The sequence below is a fragment of the Vipera berus genome, assembly GCF_964194415.1.
Source record: "Vipera berus genome assembly, chromosome: 5".
Classification (NCBI taxonomy): Eukaryota; Metazoa; Chordata; class Lepidosauria; order Squamata; family Viperidae; genus Vipera; species Vipera berus.
Genome location: NC_138207.1, coordinates 86,085,948 through 86,112,144, shown reverse-complemented (window position 1 = coordinate 86,112,144; position 26,197 = coordinate 86,085,948). Strand labels below are relative to the sequence as shown.

The 26,197-nt window shown below is 41.7% G+C and overlaps 1 protein-coding gene across 1 annotated transcript; it reads left to right on the top strand.

Moving 5' to 3' along the window:
• Positions 1-444: 444 nt before the first annotated feature.
• On the top strand, positions 445-25,690 carry EIF4EBP2 (eukaryotic translation initiation factor 4E binding protein 2). Its single transcript, XM_081328222.1, has 3 exons — positions 445-1,142; positions 15,192-15,368; positions 17,818-25,690. Exons 1-3 carry the CDS (start codon positions 1,004-1,006, stop codon positions 17,847-17,849), a joined length of 348 nt encoding a protein of 115 aa, XP_081184348.1. The 5' UTR covers positions 445-1,003; the 3' UTR covers positions 17,850-25,690.
• The last annotated feature ends 507 nt before the right edge of the window (positions 25,691-26,197 follow it).

Sequence of the window (26,197 nt, the reverse complement as noted above, 5' to 3'; positions counted from 1 at the left end):
GTTACTAATTTAAGAACCGCGGTGATTCATTTAAATGTGACGAGAAAAGTCATAAAACGGGGCAAAACTGGACTTTAAAAAAATTTCTCTTAGCCATTTTAGGCGGAAAATTATGGTCGTAAGTTGAGGACTACCTGCATTACTCCCCAAATCACTACAAGGATACGGATAATCTTTGGCAGGAGTCTTCAAACTCGGCCCTTTTATGACTCATGGACTTCAACTCCCAGAATTCCTCAGCCAGCATGTCTGGCTGAGGAATTCTGGGAGTTGAAGTCCATGAGTCATAAAAGGGCCGAGTTTGAAGACCCCTGATTCTTTGGTGAAAGAGAAAAGGGGTGTGTGTGTGTGTGTGTGTAAAATTCTTTAAGGCTGAAGAAATAAGGGGGAAACCTCAAAGGGGCTTTAGATTTTATTAGGTTTATCCAAAATGCCCGCTCTGGCTTATAAGCATGCCCGCCTCCCTGCTAGATCCCCTCATCCGTAACGCCGCCACCTCTACCACAGCGACAGACGGAGCCGAGCAGGCCTCTCTCGCTCCTGCTCTTCAGACCCAAAGACGTTCCGCTTTCGCCCAGCCGAGAAGGCGGCCACGTGCCCCGCCGGCGGGTGGGTGTCTCCGCCGCGTCCCCGCCTCCTGGCTCGGCCTTGCCCCGCCTGGGCCGCCTTTCTCCGCCTTCCGAGCCCCTCGTTTCCTGCTGCTGGCGGAGGCCGAGGGAGAAGGTGGCGGTGGAGGCGGTGACGGAAAGAAAAAGTGCCCCGGAGCCGGAGAAGCGGTCGCCTCCACCACCCCCGCTCGTCCCCGAAGGAAGCAAGCCAGCGTCGCCGCCGCCGCCGCCCCTTCTTCCTCCTGCGCCCCGCTGCCTCCCAGCTCTCCGTCTTCTTCTTCTTCTTCTTTTTTCTTTCTTTCGTTCGCCCCCACCCAAGTTTCCCCTCTGCAGCTCCTGGCCTTCCCTGCCTGCCCCCCCACCCCACTCGCCCAGCCAGGACAAAAGAGCGGGAGATGTCCTCCTCCGGTGGCCACCAGCAAAGCCAGAGCCGCGCCATCCCCACCAGGACGGTGCGCATCAGCGACTCCTCGCAGCTACCTCATGACTATTGCACCACGCCCGGGGGGACCCTCTTCTCCACCACGCCCGGAGGTATCAAGAAAGAAAGAAAAGAAAAGAAAAAAATAAGGGCAGGGAGGCCAGGTGCAGGCGGCTCTGGGCCTCGCGCTCCCCACGGGTGGTGGTGGTGGGGAGGTTGGCGGGGGACCCGGGCAAGGGGGCGTGCGCCGGCCTGGCTGGAGCTCTTGCTCTCCAGGCGCCCTTAAAAGGGGGTGCGGACGCCTGGGAGGCGCTGGCGGGGGGACCCCCTAATCCTCAGCCCGTCGTAAGAGAGGGCGCCCCCGCGGAAGTGTCCTCGGAGGGCTTGGGTGTGTGTGTGTGTGTGTGTGTGTGTGTGTGTGTGTGTGTGTGAGAAAAAGAGTCCGAGGTTGCCCTCCGGAAACGTGACGCCTCCTCCTCCTTCTCCTGCTGCCGCGCCTGGTGAGCGCTGCTTGCCAGCCGGAGCTTTGCGGGGGAAAGACGCCTTTCCCTGCGGCGGCAGCTGCCGCAAGGGGGACCCGCTTGGCCTTGCAGGCGGGCTGAGCCCAGGAAAGGAGGAGGGAGGGAGGCCGGCCTCGGCCACAATACCCCGGGGAGCCCGGGTCTGTAAGGAGAGAGAAAGCGGGCTGGATCTCCCGGTCGTCGCCTAGCTAGGCCTCGCCTCTCTGGTTTGGGGCTGGCGGCGAGGTATTTGTAAACAAGGCCCTGGAGCCTCAAGACGCCGCGGCTGTTGCACAAGATCGAAGGGAGGAGCGGCAGAGAGGGAGGGAGGGAGCGTGGCTGCGGGCGAGGGAAGGCGATGGACGGCTGCTCCCCTCCAGGAGAGGCCTGCTTTCCCTTCCGCGCCACCCCGGCTGCCGCGTGGAAATGGCTGGCGTGCCTTTAGGTTGTTTGCCAGCTGCCAGCTTGGGAACTTCAATCTAGGGCCCTGTCTAGGAATCATCCATCATCATCAAGATCAGGGGTAGGCAACCTCGGCTCTTTTATGACGCGTGGACTTCAACTCCCAGAATTCCTGAGCCAGCATAGCTGGCTCAGGAATTCTGGGAGTTGAAGTCCACGCGTCATAAAAGAGCCGAGGTTGCCTACCCCTGATCTAGATTCTAGGCCAGGGGTCTTCAAACTTGGCCCTTTTATGACTCATGGACTTCAACTCCCAGAATTCCTCAGCCAGACACACTGGCTGAGGAATTCTGGGAGTTGAAGTCCACGAGTCATAAAAAGGGCCAAGTTTGAAGACCCCTGTTCTAGGCCGAGAGTCACCACCTGCTTCTGGTTTGCCTGTGGGAATGCTTTTGTGCTTTTTCTCCAAATCGCCTTACTGTTGAATAAGCCTTCGTGTGGTTTGGTGGCCCCAAACCCCCCCCCCCGTTGCATTATCTGGGATTTCGATGAGGCGTGGTGAATGCACCTGACGGGGGGTCGTTGGGTTGAATCACCCAAGTCGGATTAATTTCAGAATCCAGCCTGTGGTATTTGTGGGTCTTTTTATGCCTTCTTGGACGTGCATTGAAGCAGAGCACGAGATAAGAGAGCAAGCAGGATCCTTCAAGCTAATGATTAGCCTGTTCCCCAGACGTGGAGCGAGCTGGTTTGGAGGCAGTAGAAGTGAAGGGAGGTTGATGTGTGCACGTGTGTCCCTAAATAGTAGAGCGAATTTTCTTTTAAAATGGTAATGCTGTAGGGCTGTTCTCGGGTGTTTATTTCTGTTACGTAAAACCACTCTGGGTTTGAAACTTGGCTGCTTAGGTGTGACTTTTCTTAGCTCTAAACATTAACTTGCTCAGAAGCTTGTAACAGCTTTGTCCAACTTTGCCCCCACTACTGAAAACACTAGATTAACTAATATAAATTAATTCCAGAGGGGAAAAAATATATATGTTGTAAGAAACATTCTTATGGTACTTTAAAAGCTAAAATTAATATGACGTCCAGCTTTCATTAACTACTAGACCACTTAAGGGTTGTTGTGATTATTTATTTATTTTATTTATTTGATTTGTATACCGCCCTTCTCCCTAAGGACTCAGGGCGGTGAACAGTGACATAAATAACAGAATGCACAAATACAGATATTGAAAACAAATTAAACACTAATTTTGCCCAAATGCAGAAGATAGTTACCTTAAAACAATAATTACAACAGAACCTTGTCAGATCAGATTAGATCTTGTCCTCTTATCATTTGGTTCTCAGATGGTCTCTTTCTCCCCTCTATCCTACAGGTTGCCTTGATTTTCATTCTGTGCAACTGTATTTTTTTTATCCTGCTGAGTTCTAGTAAATTTCAAAGTTTAACAGCTGAATTTTATTTTTGTGGCCACTGTTTAGATAGCTAACAAACTGATTTTGTCTTTGTAAACTTGTTTTAAAAGTTGATGAGTGCCAAGTTCCTTCTTCTTGGGCGTTTTGTTTACTTTGAATTATACTTCCATATTTCAAATTATTCTAACTTACTGGTAATGGGGAAAAAAGTAAGATATGCTGCTTTGACAATGACATAGTTCCTTCTGCATGTCCAAAACTATTAAGGTTACATTTCAAGTTAACAGCTGTCATGCCAGATAGCAGTATAAATTTAGAAGTTTATATACTTTTTAGAATGTCATTTCTTTACCCAGAATTTGCTTTGAATGGGGAAGTCCACAGCACTGAATCATGCATATGATAACAAGGTGGTTTTTAATAAAAGGTACAAAGTTAGTCAAGATTAGATATAAAATAGGTTTCCAGATATGTGAGTCAGAGTTAGACTTCTGCTTGAAGAATTCAGGGCTGAAATCCACACAGGTAGAAGGAACTCAAGTTGGGAAAATTAGACATAGCAGACTTGTTTAAAATAATTGGCTAGCATAAACATTAACAATTGATAAGGAGTAACTGTGAAATTTGACAGTTTCTACCAGAATATAACATTTTAACTATTATGGTTGTATTTATTCATTAACTCTGGTTTATAAATACATTATGAGATTCACATTATGTGGTAAACATACCATGATATATAAAACACAATCTTTAAATTCCAGTAACTTGATAACCCACAAACAAGCAAATCACATCGGGGTTTAACATCCAGAAGACATTTTGAAATTGATGGATTGATATATTCTCTCTCCTCTTTTTTCTGTTGTGGAATGATTGCTGCATGATACATTAAAGGGTTTTTTCTCCATTATATGGTTTTGTGAGCAGCTGAGAATCTGGGATGATTTGGTAGCATCCAAGTCAAATGTAAATGTTGTGCAAACCCAGTCAACACTTAATGTTGTATTCTATCTTATACATGTAGCCCTCAACTTATGACTGGTCACTTAGTAACAGTTTGAAGTTACAGTGGACCTCTCTCAACCCATCCTATATTTTGGGAGCTTGGCAACCCAAATTTATAGCCATTTGCACCTTCTGCAGTCTCATGTGAGACTGCAACTTAACGATGCTTTTGCTGAAAACCAGTGTTTACTTCCCATAACAATGGACTCACTTAACAGCCACCACCAGAAGGTCGTAAAATCAGGTTGCTCACATGATGACCTGCTTTATGATTGTCATGACATAAAACAGTACTTACAAGGCTCAATTATGGTTGTAAGTTGAGGACTACCTGTAGAGTACAATAAGCAAAGTTGAAAAACATTAGTTTTTCCCCCCTCATGCTGCTGCTGCTGCTCCTCCTGGGATGCAGAACAGTGGAGAGATGTCCATAATTTAAAAATTCAGATTCCCATTGATTACAATTAAAGAGGTAACCAAGTATAATCTGCTGGAATCCGCAAGGCTTAAAGAATCCTAATGCTTGAATTAGATTAATTTTATTATATCCTGCTCTGCAGTACAGATATATTTTAATGATAATTTGAATGCAGGGCTGATACAGTCAAATTGATATTCTCTTCATTATCTTGACATTAATCCCATTTCCTTTATGAAGCAACTGACAGATTCTTTACTAATTTTAAACTTTTGCAGGATATGCTTGTTCTTAAGTGGAAGGTTGTTAAAGGTCATTGGAACTTGCATAGCTGAAATTCCATTACTTTAGTTTTAGTTACTGCATTTTTCCCAGGCGTCTGAATCTGATATTTCTCCGTCCGTATTAATAAATACAGTAATTCAGTGTAAGGTTCATGCATTGAAAGCTTTGGTTATCCAAAAGTGTGAAAACTCTTTTTTTCCCCTAAGTTAGGATATATTCTTGGAGAGGCAAGGAAACCCTAGAAGTAATTGCAGAGAAAATTATAAAGCTTCACTTTATTAATATAAATTTCATTAATATTTTATGATTCTGTTCATTCTATTATTTTAAATGTGCAAAAAAGTATAATTTAAATCTACCAGTGTAAAAGGTTGGTTGGTTTTTCAAGGCAAAGTAGTATCTAAGTCTGGATTATCCCATCCTTACAAAATCTGAAGGTATTTCCTATAATGAAAAAGCATCACATTCTAGTCCACTTAGCCTCAGGAAGCTCCTTGGACGATTCTGGATCATTCATCAGTTCTTAGCCCAGCCTATGTCATAGAGTTGTTGTAGGGAAAAATAGGAGGAAGTCCTATGATTGCCACCATAAGCTCTTGTATGAAAGATGGGGTATAATAATAAACCTTTATTGTCAAAGTTATTTGAGGGAACACCTGCTGCCGGCATCAAATGCCCTTCGCCCAGTGCGCTCCCACAGGGAGGGTCTGCTCAGGGTTCCGCCGGTGAGAGATTGCCGGCGGGTGACACCCAGGGATAGGGCCTTCTCAGTGGGAGCGCCTGCCCTCTGGAACCAGCTGCCGGTGGAGCTGAGAACTGCCCCCGACCTCCGATCATTCCGCCGGGGCCTGAAGACCTGGCTCTTTGAGCTCTCGGGCCCAGGCTGAGGAGAAATTTTTAATTGGGGTTTTAATTGTGTACAGGGTCAATTTAATATTTTTTAATTCGGTTTTAACTTTTGTATGATGGATTTTTTAATTCCCTGTAAACCGCCCTGAGTCCTCAGGGAAAGGGCGGTATATAAATATAACTAAATAAATAAATAAATAAAGTACAACATGTGTACATTGAGATTAGCTGAGCCTCCCCCCCCTGCTCTCTCCCCCCAACACACAGTGACAACAAACCCTCCATCCTACCACACCATGTGAACCAACTACACCACACACCGGCCTCCCAAGTCAATTCTGCATAAGTTCACAGAGATCATGTCCCATTTAAAAGCCTAACAGTATATAAGTTAAACAAGAAAGAAAATAATTTTGAAAACATTGAGGGATATTTATATGTGTACATATGTAACAGTGAACCGTGTCGTAACCAAAGGAACGTTAACCGCCTGTTTCAGATTCCAGATCAAAATAGGATCAGAAATGGAAGATTACTGAAGGTGGCTATATCTGTGTAAAAAAACGATTTTGGAAGAACACCAACTTGTTGTTGAGGAGTGCTAGCAGCCAGAAGAAACTTCAGAAGGAAAAAACACACACTTTTCCCCCTCACTTTTACAAAAGTGCTTTTGTTAGACACATTCCTTTCTCGCTTTAATTTTGTGATGTTTCGCTTGAAAGCACTGAGTGTGCCTCGCTACTTGCCATGGATGCTGGAACCCAGCCCAGGTCAGCAAAACAAAAATTACACCAGGGCCTAGAGAAAAAGTAATGAGCATCTGAGCACTATCATTTTTGCTCTGCAAAGCAATATTTCATCAGGCTTTGGTGAGTTCCATTGGCTGAATATGTTTTCACAGCCAAAGTTAAAACTCTTTCCTTGAGAGATTTCCCTGCTGATAAAACGTGATGACATAAATAGGTTTTCCATGGACTTTTTGGATTCTGCATTAAGGCAACTGTAGTTGCATGAGTTAATGGATTGTTTTACATGCAGACATTATTAGGGTACTGCTGGTTGGTCTTCAATTCATGATGAGTGGAAATAATTATCGCTCACTTTTTTTGTTATTGTGTCTTCAAAATAACACTGGAAAAGGGAAGTCAATATTCAGAGTTTTCTTAGTAGAGGCTGTCTTGATTGAAGCTACGTCAAGGGCCAGAATTTGATGTTCAGGCATAGAAGTAGGTGTATGAAAATTAAAGAGCGGTAACAGGTAAGCTGAAGTATCATGATTTTTCCTTTATTGTGGATCTCAGTTTATGCAAAATTCAAAACCTGATAGTTGTTTTATGATCAAATATAGAGAAAGGTTTGCTTGGGTTTGTTTTTTGAATACAGCAAGGATTTTCATAGCAAGTGACCTAAATTGGACAGAATGTATTATATTGACCCCTATGCAGCATTTCTTGGAGTTAGTAAACTGACATATTTGATCAGAGAAACAGACTATGCTGCTTTATAAGCTACAGGTTATGCTGCTTTTCACCAGCCATTTCTTCACATTTCTTCCAGAATTGCTATTTATCCTGAGCCACTAATACCAGTACTAAGGACTTGCATTGGTGGAATTGGGCTCTTCCACTTGGATCTGTAATATCCCATTTCTGATATTCAAGTTGTGAGTGCAGTTCATGTTGCATAGGCATCCACAGAAAGACAGCCCAACGGGGAAACAATGGCATGTGTGTGAAGATGTGATCAGGCAAATGCATTCGGCTCACTTGCCTCAGATGTCATAGTCCGAGTATGTAAGGGTGGGGTTTACGTGAGGAACTGCTCGTACTGTGATTCTGAGGTCATCGTTGATTGCTGCAGACACCACTGTGCTTATGAACAAAAGAGCACTGCATGCAAAAGAGAGAGAGAGAGAGAGTTGGGTTGCTTTGAGTGATTTCCAGAAATAACACCCCAAAACTAAAGAATCAAAAGTGAAGGAATAGAATATAAACTTAACTAAATAACTATGCACTCACTTAGTAAGTAAAAAAAAAATGGTGAGTGACAGCAGCCCAGTGCTTTTTGGGGATATTTTATCCAGTTGTCCACCCAAAAAAAAAAGCTTTGCTGAAAGGATAAAAGGAAGCCAATGTCTACTATTTTGCTTTGCAGAACATGGAACCGTCAGAACTCTCTCGAGTCAGTTTCTTAGTAATTGGCCAGATACAGATATAAAGAGAGACAAAGTGAACAAATCTAAAATTGAGAGATAACAAATGAGGGATTCAAACCCAGGGATTGTGCCTTTGAGGGTTCCTTAGAAGCACACATGTTCTGTATCTAGTCTTGACTCAGAAATTCTCTTCATATTCGATATTTATTTATTTATTTATTTATTTATTCTATATACCGCCCTTCTCCCGGAGGACTCAGGGCGGTGTACAGAGCAAAGTAAGTATACAATAAACCAACAATAAAACAAATAAAACCCCAGATCTACAAATAAAACCCCAAATCTATCAGGCCAGGCCGGCTTGCTGGAATAGATATGCTGTGAAAAAGTGTCAGTATTAAATTCTAACCCAAACTCACTTAAAGCTTGCTACTATCTCTAAAGTTTTATTCCAGAGAAGTGGTCTTACTAAATGTTTTGCATTAATAGTAAAAAGATCCTGCCACAAAGCACTGCAAAGTGGAATGCTATTCGAGCACGTTTATGGCCTCCAACAAAAAACATCTGGCTGATTTATGTCTGGGCTTACTGTAGAAGCTAAATGAGATTGTATTTGGGGTGGCAGACCTGAAGGAAATTCCAGAGCTATAGGTAAAACTGGGAAGTTCAAAGTCAGTGGCAAAATAACACACAATATTTGCCCAGAAATCCATAGTTAGGTCACTGAGGTCAACAGGAAGTGAACCTAATTCAATGTTTTGCCTTTGCTTTATTTAACACTGACCATTCCACATTTTTGTTCCTTGAAAAAAGAGGAACAAACAGAAGTGGTCCTTCGGCAGTGATTCTTGGAGTTGATTGGGTGACAGGCTGTTTACAAGCTTGGGAAGTTCAATTCCTGTGTTATTTATGTGTCCTAGGAATGCACAGATGGTGCTAAATTGATGTCACACTCAGTTGACATAGGGTATGATGGAACACAAGGGAGAAATCTGTTTTATAGCTATCCTTGGCCCAAGCCACAAAGGTCATTTAGGTTACAGTAAAATCTAGTACAGGTAGTCCTCGACTTACAACCACAATTGAGCCCAAATTTTCTGTTGCTAAGTGAATTTTGCCCCATTTTATGACCTTTCTTGCCACAGTTCTTAAGTGAATCAGTGCAATGATAAAGTTAGTAACACAGTTCTTAAGTGAATTTGGCTTCTCCATTGACTTTGCTTATAAGAGGGTCGCAAAAGGTGATCATATGACTTGTCACAAATATGAGCCAGTTCCTTTGACTTAGCTATGTAAAGAAAATGGAGGCCAAAATGTGCAGTTGCAAAAAAAAAAATGGGCAAAAATTTGCAAACAGATTTGAGCAATGTGATGAAAATGGGAAGTGGAAGCTCTTAGATATGCAGTAGGATCAGTTGAGGATCAGCATCTTCCATGTCCACTTATTTTATTTGTAAAGATTTTTAGAAGTCCCTTTTCTTAGAATTAATATTTTGCCATCTCTTTTTCCCCTTCACACTCTTTCCCTTCTTCAGTTAGATTGATGAAATTTAGTTTACCTTTAATTTGATTAAAGCCAAGCAGTGTTGCTGTTGTCTTAATATTAAAGCTTTGGTGATGCTGTTGAGAGGAGCTTCTAGTGTGGAAAGAAATGAGATTTGTGATTTATTTTCAATATGAACCAGAAAGGAATAGTGCATTTAAGCCCTTTGATAATCGATAATAGTGTAGACCAATTAGCTTCAATCATTTCTGAGAAATCGATTCCATATAGATTCAAAACATTTAATTAAGTAGGCAAAGATGCAGCAGTAGGCCTATTTTCTGCTTGTTCTCTCAAGATTCAGCTTAGAAAAGGGGTACACAGTTTGGTAACATCAATTGCTTACCATTCTGCCATGGTATGAGTCTAAAACAGGGCTCTTCAAACTTGGCAACTTTTAAGCCTTGTGAACTTCAACTCCCAGAATTCCTCAGCCAGCCCTGGCTGGCTGAGGAACTCTGGGAGTTGAAGTTCACAGGTCTTAAAAGTTGCCAAGTTTGAAGAGCTCTGGTTGAAAACATCTGGTGGATGCTAGTCTGTTGGTACTGGATGAAAATGTGCCCTACTGGGAGAGATCAAAGGCCTGACTAAACCTGCTTCCAGTTTTCCACAGATTTATGTTAGACACCATTATGTTAGACACCATCTGGAAACTTGCACAGAGATTATGAAAGAGGAGCCTTCCTAGAGAGATATTTCCACCTGTAAAAGAAAACCACTCTTTGCTGTGAAACCATGTGACTCTTCAGTGAGGTACAGGAAGTCCTTGACCTAACAACAGTTCATTTAGTGTGTTCTGTACCAGCCTGCTACCGGCCCTGCAGAAAAAGCAGGGACAACCCCTTTACAAACGGCAAGAGGCTGGAATAAAGCCTGCCAAATTTATTCACATAAAACAGAGCAAGACAAGACACCAACCATGAAACAGGAGCTAAGAAACAGGAACTATCCAAGCGGTTGCCTTCAGCAAACCAGCCCTCCCACACATTCCCCTTAAATACAGTTCAGGGCGTGGCCTCTCTCTGCCTCCTTCCGAGGTGCCCCATTGCCTTCCTCTGTTTACTCCTGATTGACTGCCTCCTGCGTCGGGCGTCCTTGAACAGGGCCAGCTGTGGGTCATCTTCATCCACGCTGTCAGGCTCACACAGCTGGGTCTGCGTCGTGACCAGATGAGAGGGGCCTGGCTGAGGGCTCTCATCAAGCTGTCCAATCCCCTCAGCAAGCTCTTCAACACCCCCCTCCTCCTCCTCTGAGTCGTCCGACCCAACTGCCGAACCCACAGGCTGACCCTGAATCACAACATAGTGGCTGTTTGAAGTTACAACAGGACTGGGGAAAAAATATGACCAGTTTCTACACTTGCGACCATTACAGCATCCCCATGTGATCAAAATTCAAATGCTTGGTGACCAACACACATTTATTTATTTTATTTTATTTCTATACCGCCCTTCTCCCGAAGGACTCAGGGCAGTGTACAGGGCAATAAAAATACAATACAAATACAATAGGCAAAAGTTTAAAATAAGATTAAATAGAACTAGCCCATTACAATAAATAATTAAAATACTAAATAAAATACCCCAAACCCATTAGACCAGGCCGGCTTGTTCAAATAGGTAAGTTTTCAGATCACGGCGGAAAGAGCGAAGGTCAGGAGCCATCCGGAGCTCAACCGGTAATTGATTCCAAAGGGCTGGCGCGCCCACAGAAAATGCTCTCCCCCTGGTCCTCAAGGGCAGCCCCATGTACAGAGCATTGCAGTAGTCTATACGAGAGGTCACGAGCGCATGAGTTACTGTACGCAAGGCATCCCGGTCTAGATAGGGCCGCAACTGGCGCACCAGGCAAACCTGGGCAAAAGCCCCCCTGGTCACAGCTCCTATATGATCTTCCAAATTTAGCTGTGAATCCAGGAGGACACCCAAGTTGTGAGCCCTATTAACGGGGGGGGGGGGTAATAACTCACCCCCCATGGTTAAAGATGGAATAGCCTGAATTTCCCGAGATGCCGGCATGCACAACCACTCAGTCTTGTCAGGATTGAGCCGAAGCCTGTTCCTCCCCATTTATTATTATTATTATTTTATTATTTATTTATTGGATTTTTATACCGCCCTTCTCCCGAAGGACTTTATGATGGTCGTAGACTCCCGAGGTCACACAATCACCTTTTGCTACCTTCTGAAGAGCAAAGTCAATGGGGAAGCCACGTTCACTTAACAATTTGCTTAACAGTTGTGGCAAGAAAGGTCTTAAAAATGGGGCAAACTCTTAACAAATGTCTCACTTAACAACAGAAAATCTGGGCTCAGTTGTGGTTGTAAGTCAGGGACTAGCTGTAATGTTAAAAGTCCCTATTATCTCCAGTGAGGTATCAAACTCAACTCCCCCGGCCATCATTTTCTGCATCCTTCAGCAGTACCGTATATACTTGAGTATAAGCCGAATTTTTCAGCCCACTTTTTGGGCTGAAAAATTCCACTTCGGCTTATACTCCAGTCAACAAAAAAACTTACCGAGGACTTGTGCGCGGCCGAGGCTTTGGTGCTTCCGGGATCGCGCGCACCTCTCCCAAGCCACCGCCGTCCGAGACCTGCAGGTCTCCGTTCCTCCGCGCCCTGCCTGCCTGCTTCTTTCAGCTGTCTGCCCATCAGCTGTCCATAGGGATGCTGCAAAGCTCTCCTTCTCTAGGCCTTGGACTCCCTCCTGGCTGAAGAGTAGATGAACCAAGCCAGCAAGGAGACAAAATGTTTCTGCAGCTGTTTTTCCTCTGAAGTTTTTTTTTGTTTTTTTTTTTAAAGTAATCTCCGAAGGTTATGCCAGAAAATGGAGGACGCTGGGTCTTTGCAAGCTTTAGCTGTCCGCCTGGCTGCCTGAAGGCCGCCCTTTTCAGGCAGTCTGACAGACAGCTAAAACTTGCAAAGACCCAGCGTCCTCCATTTTCTGGCACAACTTTTAGGGATTTATTATTATTATTCCTACTACTACTATTACTACTACTACTACTTCAGGAGTAAAAAGTTGCAGAAAAAAATTCTCTCCTTACTAGCTTAGTTCCTCTACTCTTCCATCTGGAGCCAAGGTAAGATTTTAAAAAGGGATATTGGTTGGAAGGCAGAGGGAGAGTTTAGTTTTAGCATCTAAAAAAAGGGGGGGGGGGAAATCAGCGAGTACATCCCAACCAGCTTTTTATGTTTTTGTTATTGAAGAAATATGGGGGAGGGGGAGGGGTTCTGGGGTGGGTTGGGGAGGGGATAATATTGTAACTTCAATAAAAATTTTCAATAAAAAAAAAAGAAATATGGCTTTCTGGGGGAAGGTGGGGAGGGCGTTAAGGAAGGAAAGGGTTTTTGGAAGCTCGTCCTGAAGCTGCCTTTTGTGCAAGGGGCCTTTTCTCAAAGCCTAGAGAGGCAGCTTTGTTGCCTCCCCGTAGACAGCTGATGGGCGAACACCAAAAGCTCCAAAAGGCTAGGGAACTAGTCCCAGAACACCTTGGTAGGAGGAAGGGCAGAGGCAGAATTGGGAAAGAGGTAAGACAGGGTTTTCCTTCCCAGATGTTTCTCTTTGGCAAGACAGCCAGCTGTGCTGAAGCCCAGTATCTGGGGGTGGGGGAGACCTGAGGCAGGCGGGCTGGTGCTTGCATTAGGCCTCCCAGGATCCCAGAGGCTTGCAGAGCGCGGATCCAGCCTCCGAGGCATGCAGAACGGCGGATCGGCTTATACTCGAGTCAACAACTTTTCCCAGTTTTTGGGGGTGAAATTGGGGGTCTCGGCTTATACTCGAGTCGGCTTATACTCAAGTATATACGGTAATTTGTAGGCAAAGCCATGGCACTGAATGTTTCAAAGATAGGTCAGGGAGAGTCAACCAAGGAATGTGGGAGGGTGAGACTGCTTATGGGCATAAGGAAGATTGCTAAGCTTTGAGGGTCTCTCAGCCAATGGAGAGGGGAAAAAAGTCCTAGGGGAGAAGGGCGGTATATAAGTCTAATGAAGATAAAGATAAAAAAAACATGAGCAAAGGAGCTCCAACAGAAGACAAGGCAAGCATTAAGACAGGGGTGGCCAACCAGGGGTGCGAGACGATATTCCAGTGGGTGCGAAAACTTGGGTTTTCAAAATTATAGTGTATGTGCATAATTCGTTGCCGTTATTTCCAACTTGTAAGGGGTGCGAGAATATATCAGAACCGTTCTAGGGGTGCGGGGTATAGAAAAGGTTGGGGACCACTGCATTAAGAAGACCTAAGAAAGGAACAATTATCCTGCTTAGCAAGGAAAGAGAATTCAAATAAGAACATGATTTGATCAGCTCTGGGGTGGTTTTCCTAGGATGTATCACTTTAAATATATCTTCAAGAAATACTGGCTATCAAGCCAATAATTAAACCAAGTACCGGCATTCTAGTCAGTGAATGATGCTGCCAGCTAAGAGGCCAATATGAAATCGCTCCATCTTGTACCTCTGTTTTCCAAGTAGGGCATGAGTGGTGAAGTTTTTCTATCGAATGGCAAACCACGATTCATTTTCTTCATTTTTTGACTCATTAGAGATTTCTGTGTCAATGTATGAAAAGGCTTCAGTGTTGGTGCTTGTAGCTGAATTAGCAAAGCCTCATGTGTTAACTATTGATGGTTCAGATTTGACTCTTGATTAGCAGCTTGTATTGTCAGTTTTGGAATAAACAGAAAAATACAGATTTCATTTTCTTGAAGATACTTCTTGATTTTGTTTTCAGGGTAATCCACCCTTCCCTAGCCTGGTGACTGCAACCAAACCTGGAAGGCACCTGCTTGGAGAAGATGAGGAAATAGGGGGCGGGGTGGAGAAGTCAAGAGCCATCCTTGTTGCAAAAGGGGGGAAGTTTCTAAGCTTCATTTAAGTTTTAGGTTTTACACTAAACATACTTTAATTGGGGCCTTTGAGTCCATCTTGACTCCTAGTGACTGCATGGCCAATCCGTGCAGTTTTCTAGACAACTTCTAAGAAGAAGGTTTGTCACTGCCTTTTTCCCAGGGTTGAAAGAGCGTGGGTGGCCCAAAGTCAACCAGTTGGCTTCCGTGCCAGTGGCGGGGCTTGCATTCTACTAGTCTAACACTTTAATTACTAGACCAAAACTGGCTCTTTTGCTTTCTTACTTGGATATAAACTAAAGTGCATTCAGTGGAATGTAATATTTGTTTAGAGCTGCAACCTTTCTTTATAAATGAAGGGCTTGTTGAGCAAAACAATTACACCTCAAGAGGAGTTAGGCCACAACTATTTATGATTTATCTGCCTAAAAAATGTTTAAATAAAAATTTAGTTTAAAAAATGTTAATCAGAAACAGTGCTGCCAAACGTCTGATTTTAATGGAAGCCAGTATAATGTAGCTCAGGGTTGAACTAAGGAGGTCCTTGATGCTCTGGCCACGGATTATGATGTTATCTAGTTGGATAATGTAATGTCAGCAAGCAAACAACCAAACTCAGAAAGCACCAAGGTCTCTATAAACTCCCAATTTCCTTTGCTGCCATAGACTAACGTGGTCTCAGCATAGTGGATCTGATAATACCTGTTCTTTTTCCACCTCTCTAGGTACCAGAATCATTTACGACCGCAAGTTTCTGTTAGATCGGCGCAATTCTCCCATGGCTCAAACCCCTCCTTGCCACCTTCCCAATATCCCAGGAGTTACCAGTCCTGGTTCTGTGACAGAAGATTCCAAAGTGGAAGTAAATAATCTGAACAATCATGATGGGAAGCCTATAATTGGTAAGAACATTTGTCTTGTAGCAGAAGCAAACTGCAGTATCTGCATGCGTGCCAAATACTTACTTGCAATTGACAGTACCGATCCATCTCTCTGCTGCAGGTAGTCCTTGACTCACAACCATTCGTTTAGTGGCCATCCAAGGTTACAACAGCACTGAGAAAAGTACTTAATCCTCACACTTAAAACCATATTAGCATCCCCGTGGTCACATGCCCAAAATTCAGGTGCTTGACAACCAGCATGTGTTTACAACAGTTGCAGCCTCCCAGGGTTATGTGATCATCGTTTGTTACTTTCCTAGTTGATTTTTTAACAAGCAGAGTCGGGGACTGGATTCGCTTAGTGACCACGTGGTTCACTTAACAATTGCAGTTATTCTGTGTACAACTGTGCCAAAAAGGTTGTAAAACAGGGCGCAAATCTCTTAACTGTCTTGGAATGGAAATTCTGGTAACAAAGAGATTTTTCTGGGAGGAAAAAAACATGCAGTAATACTGATCTCCTGGTTCTTTATAGCCAGAATGGGAAGTGATACAGAGCTATTCTATTTCCTGCACTGTGATTTTGTTCAAACATGAGTTTTACCTTGGGATCAAGTAATTTATTTCCTGTCTGCAGTTTTTTTCTCCCCCTCTAATGCGTTTAGGGAGCTTTTGCTTGTAGAGAACAGCAAACCGTTGCAACAATTGTATGTGGTAGGAACTGAATGTTGAATTATTGGCCTTTTGCCCTCTGTGCCTTAGCAATGCAGTAGCTATGAATTATTGAAAGATTTTTTTTTTCAAAATGGTATAAAGCAGTTCAAGTTGAGGTAAAGTACAAACATTTTTGCCACACAATTTTAGTCAAATAATTTGCTGAGATGGACTTGATCCATTAGAGGAACTAGCTGTAAATCTGTTGTATTTCTAGGCTAGATAGGAATTGAGGGGTCCTTGGTGCTCTCTGAGCTTGTATGCTTTTTTCCAGACATTTCATTACACAAATTTGGTAATATCATCTACCACTGATGGTGTTACTAATTTGGGTAACGAAATGTCTGCAAGAAAACAAAACAAGCTCAGAGAGTCCCAAGGACCCCTCATTTCAACCCTGAACTACAAATATTTTCCTTTATTGGTAAATAGGAATTGGACACAAAAATTAGATAAGACGCTAATAACAATCTACACATTTTTTCTTTTTTGTAGTTGGTCTCAAAACAAAAAAAACATCTTTTTGTATTTCAAGTTCAAAGTTTATTTCAGTCAAAGACTGGTGTATAGCAAAGCAATAGCAAATTGTTTTAGAAGCAAAGAAGGGAAGGCCGGATGTAAAACACAAGCTAAAACTTGAATTTACACAAAAAATGCCACAGGTGAGAAATGTCCAAAACATTCCATGCATGAACTGTACCACATGCTCAGGTCATATGGCTTTGGGTGCTCCATGCCCAAAATAGAATGTCTTTTGGATATATTGGCCCATATAAAGCATGAAATGGGGCAGTTTTATTTTGGACATGGACCAGACATAGTGATTTCATAATGCAGCAGAAGACGGTCAGGAAAAAAAATAAAGGATTGTGGAGTTTCTTGGGAATATAGATTGCCTATGAAACTAAATGAATGAGGAAAGCTAGCTCCTTGTACTGTTGTCATGAACCATTATTTTATTTTATTATTATCAATTAAATTTATTGGCTGCCCGTCTTACCACTGGGTAATTGTGTGCTGTGAAGTGATCCCACTTCAGCACCGTCAACTGAAGGGAAGGATCAGTGGTTAGGAGAGCTGATGAAATGTAAAATCATTGCAGCAGAAAACAGGTGGAGAAGGAATGGAAAGGGGGGGGGGAAATGTCCGTCAGGATAATCCAGTCACATTAAATCACTCAATAGTGCGCTCTTATTTTTTTTTAACTGGAACAACCAAAAAGTTCTGAGTTTTGTTTTCCCTTAACCATGGTAGATCCAAAACATTTCAGAAGAACCTCTGAAATGCGTTGGGTTTTTGTTTTATTTTTTTTAGATCAAAACATATTTTCTTTTTTGGTTTCATTCTCATGCAGCCGAAGGAAGCAAAGATACTGGATGTAAGGGTCAACTCTCCTCCTATAAAGAAGCATTTAAATTAAACAGATCAAGAATAAACAAAATACGTACTTGAGTGTAGGTATATCTCGCCAAACATGCCAGGCAGATTCTTTGTGAAGGTACTATTTTAAGCCAGTGATTGGTTTAAGCCACCTTCTAACTCGGTTAAAATGGTATGGTATATTCCACCCGCATTGTCTAGTGGTTTTGCCTGTTCTGTTACCTTGGCCACTTACATGTGTCAGGTCTGCTCAAATCTCATTGAAAGTAAGAATTCAACTGTCCTCTTAGGAGACTTAAAAAAACATGTCTGTAAAGTTTCTCCCTCTAAAAATTGTCTGTTGATTTTGCACGTGCTCTTGTCTTTCAATCAGGTGATGATGCTCAGTTTGAGATGGACATCTGATTTTCCCTGAGGGTAACCATGGAGAGACAGCAATTCCTGATCACCTGCGTACATCTGATTTTGACCATCAGGTTCAATAACTCGAAGGATGAAAGAAGAAGTAGAAGCTGCTGTTTCCACAGAATTTTCACTTCAGCTTTTGAAGTGCCAAAGGATAAGAGGACTCTCCTTGATTTCCATTAACCATACCATGCTTCCTACTCATCCCCCCCACTCCTCTGCTTGCCTTACTCACTCCCTATGACTGACTTGGAGCCCATGATAAATTTATATGGCTAAGGAGTGTCCCTTGGCGTCTCGCACTTTAGAGACAACTTTTCAAAACATGCACATGCGAGAATTTAACTTCTATCAACAATTGGATATTTATTGCAAAACACACAAGGGGCATGGAAAGGGTGGATATATGTTTGAAGTGACATGACACTGCCATTGTTCTCCTTTCCCTTAACTGCTGTTAAATTGATGTCAATTTATTAACTGATTTCTATGTTATATCTCCTTTGACGTGCAGAATGCACTCTCGTTGATATTTCTAAATCCTGTTACTCAACTTGTCTTTTTTAGTTAGTATACCCTTTCATGTGGGGCACTGCTGTGAGATTTTCCTAAAAGAGTATTGGGAGTTTTTCCTGCTTCCCCTGAAAATTTCTTTTTTTAAAAAAAAAAGATAAATAATTTAGAATCATCACTTCATTATGCATTCATTTCACTTTGTATTTCGTCCCAATATCATTTCCCCCCCCAAAAAAAGAACAGTTTCTCTCCAATTTCCTGATTTAAACCCACCAGTGTTAAAAGCGAACCAGATCTTTTCCTAATATAATTGGGGAGTATCATGCTTGATTGGCTTCTGTACCAGTGTTTCTCAAACTCGGCAATTTTAAGCTGTGAGGAGTTCAACTTCCAGAATTCTGGGAGCTGGTCAACACAGCTTGACGTTGCTAAGGTTGAGAGACACTGTTCCGTACTATTTGTCTACAGTCTTTAATATTTGCTGCTCAGTAACATCTGGTGGGTTCTTGGCAAGTGCATTTTTGTGCCAAAAGAATTAAATAAAGCAACCTGGTTATGCTTAACTAGGAGAAACCCAACAAAAAATGAAAATTGTGAAAAAGTCTTGTATGGACCAGGGAACCTTAAGAATTAATTAATTATTAAGATGTTAAGTGCTGATTTCATGATGTGTGACTTCAGATGAATTTGAAATGATGACTGATCAGAAAGATTTCACTGCATTTTTCAAACAAGATCTATTTGTTTCTTGGTTACTATCTTCTGCACATTTCTCGAATTCATACATTATTAAATCAGACACCTTGGAGCCTATTGCAGATCCAGTGTCACTACGGAGGAAGAGTTGCTGGTGATCTCACTTAATTCTCTTTATTTGGATATATTGACCATTTTTCACATACTGGTGACCCAGCTCCTAAATTGATTAGTTCTGGCCTAAGTGAACTTGGGCTGTTTGCCCGGAATTGTTGCAGAGAGCAAGTAGGATCTCTCTTTGTAGGAATTCATTGGCAATTGAGGTCTCTTTGTGAAGAAACTGTGAAAGAGAAAATTGGTGGATCATTTTAACACAGCCTGTGGATGAATCCATGCAATGGCTGCACGGCCCCTTGATACTTTGCACCATGAGAATGCTGCCATATTAGATTGTTTTATTGTCTAGACCAGGGAACTCCAAACTTGGCAACTTTAAGACTTCATCTCCCGAGATGAAGTCCCAAGAATTCCTCAGACAATGATGAATTGAAGTTGAGTTGAAGTCCCCAAATCTTTAAAAAGTTGCCAAGTTTGGAGACCTCTGGCCTAGGCTAATGGAATAATAAAACCTCTTTGCTTGATTTAAAAGTAAGTCCACCAGTAGATGGACAGCAGAGTTTTTTCCCCAAAAGTTAATTTTAGGACCCAGACTGAACAAAAACTACAGTGATAACAGCGAAAGATCTGTTTCCTTCTTTTGGAAGAGGGAATACTGCTTAAGACAATGCTTGCTGTGACCTCACGTACATGAACCAGGATTTTTTTTTTTTTAAAAAAAGCACACCCACACTGAAGTTTCTGGATGCTTGTCCCCTGTCTTCAGTGATACTTTCCTGCTTTGTAATTTTATTTTGAAAATGAAGCCTCTGAGGCAGGGATAAGCTACCATAACCCATCCAGATGTCATTAGACTGCAACTCTCATTATCTCTGTCTGTTGGTCTTGCTGTCTCAGGCTGATGGGGCTTGGAAATTCTGCTGTTCTAAGATTCTTGCTTCTCTAAAATACTTGGTGAGTGTTGCCTCTGATTCCTTTAGGAAGTCTTCCAAGAGTGATTCATGTGCTACCTCAAAAATAGAATGACTGAATTGTGCTAGTTTCCCTAGTGGAGAGGTCACACCGATGTGGCAATTTTGCACATGGATTTTATTGTTCAGGCATAATTGGGAGTGGGAAGTGACACAGCCTCAGGGAATGTGGCAACTATACTTGTTTTTAATGTAGGCTTCACTTCTAGAAGAATATCTGAGAATATGCTCGTCCTATTGGGTTTTGGCCTATAAAATGACAGTGGATTTCAGGTCAGTTCTTGGACTCACCTGCATTTTCAAATCTGGGAATTGACTTTGGCTCTTAATTCTCTTCATAAATCGGCAACTTATCATAATTGACTGGATTTTAAAAAGGAGGGGTGTGTGTGTGTGTGTCGTGATTTAAAATGTAGGGTTTGGCTTCCCCCTCTGCCTTTGTGGTAGCTTTGGAGGCATGTAAGAAAGGCAGGATTTTATTTTGTTTCGACTACTGTAAAATGTGAATAATACAGAAGCAAAATTTGCTTTGTAACTGTTGATGACTCAGGAATAATCTCTTCTTCGCAATGTCTCTGGGGAAAGATTGTTGCCTCTAAAGTGGTGGCTGCTGTGACTAAGCTGGGGGGGCTCATGAAGGGAAGAATCCCTTGGAAGTGCAGCGTAAGCGTCTGGGTTTGGGCAGAGGAGGCTTCCAAAACGCACTGCGTGTTCAGTCATAAATCAGAACACAGACCGTTCCAGTGTTTCTGCCTGGAACCTCACTTCTTTGGCCGTTCAGTTGATGGGTGAGGAGAGAGACATCTTTACTTGGCAGATGTAGGCAAAACTCAAAGTTTTAATCACAACCCCAGTTCAGCTAACTCCAGGGAGGGAAGGAGAGGGTAAGAATAGAGTTTTAGGGGCTCCTAACAGGCCTCGTTCTCACTGTAGTATTTCTGAAGACATTTGAAATTTGGGAGTTAACTTTGGTATGTTACTTTTTCCCTTCTAATGGTTTAACTAGTAAAATACCATTAATAGGACCCTTCTTTCACAGTTAAAAAAAGAAAACTTCTTTATCAAGAGAATTCCGTGAGATTTTCACAAATCGGATGCTGCTCGTAAAAGACTTGATTCATCTGAAGTTTCTTCTGTATAAACATAGCTGAAGGAAGGAGCGTCCCAGAGGGAAGGATTGATCTGTAATCTGAGGGAACAGATTTCTTTCGTACTGTAGGATTCCTCGTGTATTTGGATAAAACTCTTCTGATCGTCCTCTGCTGCAGTTTTCCCCAATTTATAAAATTGAGCCAGTACACTCATACCTTGCAGATAGTTCTGAGAAAATAATGAGCGTCATTAAGAAACACATCACGTTCCATTTCCCTAAAACTTGGAAGAAAATTGGTTCAGTCGTGGCCATTTTCTCTCCCATGCCTTCTGCATTGTACCTCCTATCCTTGTCTCTGAATAAAAATGCATTTTATAATAGAAGAGAAAAGCTATAGAGAAATCCTTTTTTTTTTTTTTTGCTTTCTTCTGCAGAGTTTATCCCCCTAGCACAGTATAGTTCTCAAGTCTCCTTTTAACACAGCCGAACCTGAAGAGAAGACTAAGACATAAATAATCATGCTAGGCGCTTAAAATGTTTGCAGCGGAATTTTATTACTTGAAAAATTTCCACCCAGTAGCTGAAAGAATAGAAATAATTGCTGTCCTGTTTTGCGGCCCTTCAAATTCAGAACCACAATCTCCGTTACCAGTAAATTAGTGTTGTATCTATCTTCTAAAGAGAGGCCTCCAGTGCTACATATGATCATTTCCTCTGGGTTTTTGTTCGTTTTTTGGGTAAAGAAACTTTGGAATAGGTATAAATTTTAAGCACTATTGTGAGCTAAGCGAATCCATGCCAAACATTTGAGGTAAGTAAGGCTGCAGGCTTTAGTCAATTCCCTTTTTTTTTGCTAACTAAAAGGAGTAGATTTATATCTGGTGTAGAACATGCTTTCCTTTATTTTTTCTGCCATTTTCTTAAAACTTCATATTGAAATACTATACAGATGTAATCAACTGAATGAAAATTATTAATTAAAATTCATTTATTGAGTCTGTCTTTGGATTTATCTAGGATTAGGCCAGCAGACAAACAAATAGAGGGATATCTCTGAGGGAATAGAGAAAGTGAAGGTGATTGTGATTGAAGCTCCTTTTTAAGGCCTTGTACAATACAGCACATGAAAAAAAGGGATGAGACTTCAGTCGCAACTACTATTTTGACCAGTGTTAACTGGCTGGGTAATTCTGGGAATTGAAGTCCACATATCTTCAAATTGCCAAGGTTGAGAAACATTGAACTTGACCTTTCGCAAGACTAGCCATATTCTACCAGTAGTTGTGCAAGGTTGCTAGTTGAAAGATCAAACAAGGATGCCTAGTCTTAAGGAAGCTGAGCTTTGTAAATAGCTTTTGTAGGTGGAAGGATTTGTGACATTTGCACAAAAGGATTTCGGCAATCCGTGGCAGAAGTTTTGTACTAGGAGATAGACATCTTAAGATGCCATATTTTCTTTATGAAAAACTAATGAAAAGTTGGAGAGCTTGGCTATTCTGGAGTCTCTTTAACTTTCCTGGTAGTAATCTGAAAGCCTGAATGACCAGAAAAGCTATTTACATCAGTATCTTATTACACACACACAGCAAGGATCCATCTAGATAATGCGTAGTAATGGTGAAACACACATACACTAAACCAGAAGTCACCCTCACACCAAGAGTACATATTTAAAAACATTTTACTGGAAGTACCTGGATTCCATGCATTGGGTTGAACGCTTGTGCAAAAATGTAGCAACTCACATATGCTGAAGAATGAGTAAATGCAGCACATACGTATGGTAGAAAATAACACAAGACTGAATTGTAATAGGTTGTTTGCAATCCTTTGCCAATTCAGTTTCCAAAGTCTAGGCTTTGCCAATTCAGTTTCCAAAGTCTAGGCTTGCTTGGCAAGAAAATCAAGCAAGGGGTTGAGTTTTTATTTATTTCCATCCCCTCAGATTATGTGAGACCTTTGAATATTTGATTGGTGTTTTATTTCTTTACTGTTGTGCTTAATGCAATTAATTCCACATACTGTGTTCTTTGTGGCAAAAAAATAATAAAAATTCTGGTCTTCCATCCTGTTAGCTATAGCATTCCGAATTGGTACGTCGGTTTTAAAAAACCCTTTTGCAGTTCAATTGTTTAGACCAGTGTTTGATGCTGGCTAGGAAATTTGGGGAGTTTAGGTCCGCCCGTCTAAAAGTTGGTGAGGATGACAAATCCTGGTCTAGACTGCTTTTGAAATCCTGGTTATTTGCTGGTTTTCAAAAAAAAATGGAGGATAGACAGTTGAAATTATTTGCATCAACTGTGGAAAACAAGCCACTTGTTTCTATAATGGGAAGTACTGAAATATTTTAGGTATAGTAGGAACAGTAGAATTAAAATATTTTAAATACTTGTTATGGCTCATCATTACTGTCAGGAATGTTTGTTACAAGAACTTTTGTACAGAGAACTAATAAAGGATGTTTATAGTGGCCTTGGAAAATCTCCAGTGTTACGGCTAAAATATTATCTATTTTGACTCCAAGATGCCACTTGGAACAGATCCATGGTAAGTTGCCCTCGCTCTCACCAAAGATAATGTGCTCAATGCATCGATGAGGATTTCTAGGGCCCAACTTAAGAGCTCACAATTCTGCCCCCATCTCTGGCATTTGTTTACTAGTGTTCCAATCTTAGACAGGAGGCTACATTTTTTTCCTGCAGATGGGCAAGGATTTTTGACTAGGCGCTGAACAATAACAATAAGACCCTTTTCCTCTTAAGAAAAAGCATGCCTGTGTAGATATTTGTGTGAGACTACTTGTTTGGAAAAAACAAACATTCTTTTAATTCTCTGTACCTGTCTTCCTGAGTGATTGGTCTTGGCTTGGCTCTAGGTCAGGAGTCTTCAAACTTGGCAACTTTAAGACTTGTCAGCCAGCCCTGAGTTTGCCAAGTTTGAAGACCCTTGCTCTAGGTAGACCTTGATAGTTGTGGCTGAGAGGCTGAATAGATAGATATTCTGCAAATTAGTGACCTACTTGCAGCTATCTTCATCATGGAAGAAGCATCTGGAATGCTGATCTCCACATCAAACTTCCTTTGTCCTAGATCTCTAGTATCTAGTCCATGTCCCCCTCAAGTGTCTGCTCTTCACCACCCTTATGGTTCCCATCTATATATTTGCAACTCAACTGGTGCTTTCCCACCATTCATGGGTCTCTCCTTGATGTTTCATTAATTGGGCAATTAAGTTTTGTTGCATTGAGTTCTCAGTAGACCTCAGGACTGTGTCAAAGCTTTCTGGATTAGTTCTGAACTTAGTACCAAACACAATTTCAGTCTCGTCCACCGTCCCATTTTTCTCCTAATCTTATCTCACCAAATAGATTTTGCGGATGGATGTAAAAGTGAGATTTATCCCTGCATTTGTCTGTATAATCTTTCAGTTAATTTTCACAGTGGTGAGGAGTCCATGAAGGACGTTTTGATAGGCATGTCTCTCTGAAGGCTATTGTTTCCACTTGTGGCTAAGGAATAGGGAGTTCAAAGAACAGGTAACAGAATAAAGTCTAATGCAGTTGTTGCATGGCGAAAGATTGTGTGAACACGTTGACTCGCCCTGCAATTTCACTGGGATGTGGCAGACTAGAAGATTTGCGTTGGCTGATTGTCTGCAAAACTAGGTAACTCTTGAACATTAAAGAGAATTCTACTGTGGAGAGAGGATGAATGCAAAAATAATATATACAGTATGTGTATGGGTGAATACGTCCCAAAATATATAAATGTGCGTATGTGTGTGTGTAAATTACTTTTAGGGAAAAAAATAACATCAGGGAAAATGCTTTAGGTTGATTATGAGATGTTATCTGATTTAGCTGATGATGTTTCATACACTTGACTTTACAAGCATCGACAATAATTCATCTAACGTGGAAATCCATGTTATAAGGACCACTTGTTTATAAAATGGTGGTAAATCAAACAAGATGTGGGAAAATCAATCGGCACCTTCATCCCCGTTTATCTGAGGAACACAAAACTACCTTGCTCCTCTTCCATCTTCCTTCTGTTGCCTAAATCACTGCATGAGGATGGCAAACCAGTGTGCCTTTCTTTGCCTTAAGTGGGCGAAGTTCTCCTTCAGACATTATGTGGCGGCTTGTTTTCTATCTTATTTGTTAGCGCTGAAGTAAGAGGCAGAGGATGCTGCCAAAAAAATTACTGAATGTTCTTAATACATTTAAAAACTAGTTGTATCTTCCCGTTTCCTTTTTTTTTTTGGCCATCCATGTTTAACTGAACCCCAGGATTCTTTTTTTTTAACCATCAAAGGTTGTCTGAAAAATCCTTGGGTACTTCTGTATGTATCTGATTTTTACTGAAACAGGTGTTTGGGAAAACACTCTCGCCAATGGTTGCTGTTACAGTGAGATCAATAAAGACCTTGATTATGTCAAACCAAAATGCCTTTGTGTGTATTTTTCCCATTATTGTGGCAATATGGGAATGTGGGACCTTAGGGAAATTCTCTCTTTTTTTTCTTTCTGCTGTTCTCAAAGCAAAAAGGCTTTTGAGATAAGGTTTCTCTCCCTTATTCAGGGAATTCACAAGGTTATCGGACACAATTGAATCAGACACATTCAATTTATAACTTTACTTTCATACTGAGAGATTTGTTAAGGAAAGAACACATAAGCTGCATGGTTTCTTTTTACTGGAAGTGTAGAAATAGTTTGGAAACTGAGATACTTTACTGTGGTGTTCTATAAAATTTTAGGTACGGCCATAAAAGGTTTATTAGTTGATGCCAAGCTGAGATCATGGGTTAGAGTGGTTGGTTTCAATAACTTAAAATGTCTGCTACTCTCTTGACATTTAAGGGAATGGCTAAATGTAGGGCCAAGGTTTTGTTTCACCGTGCTTTGTATGGAGATTGTCCTTTGTGCACTAAAACTACTGCTAAGCTTGTAA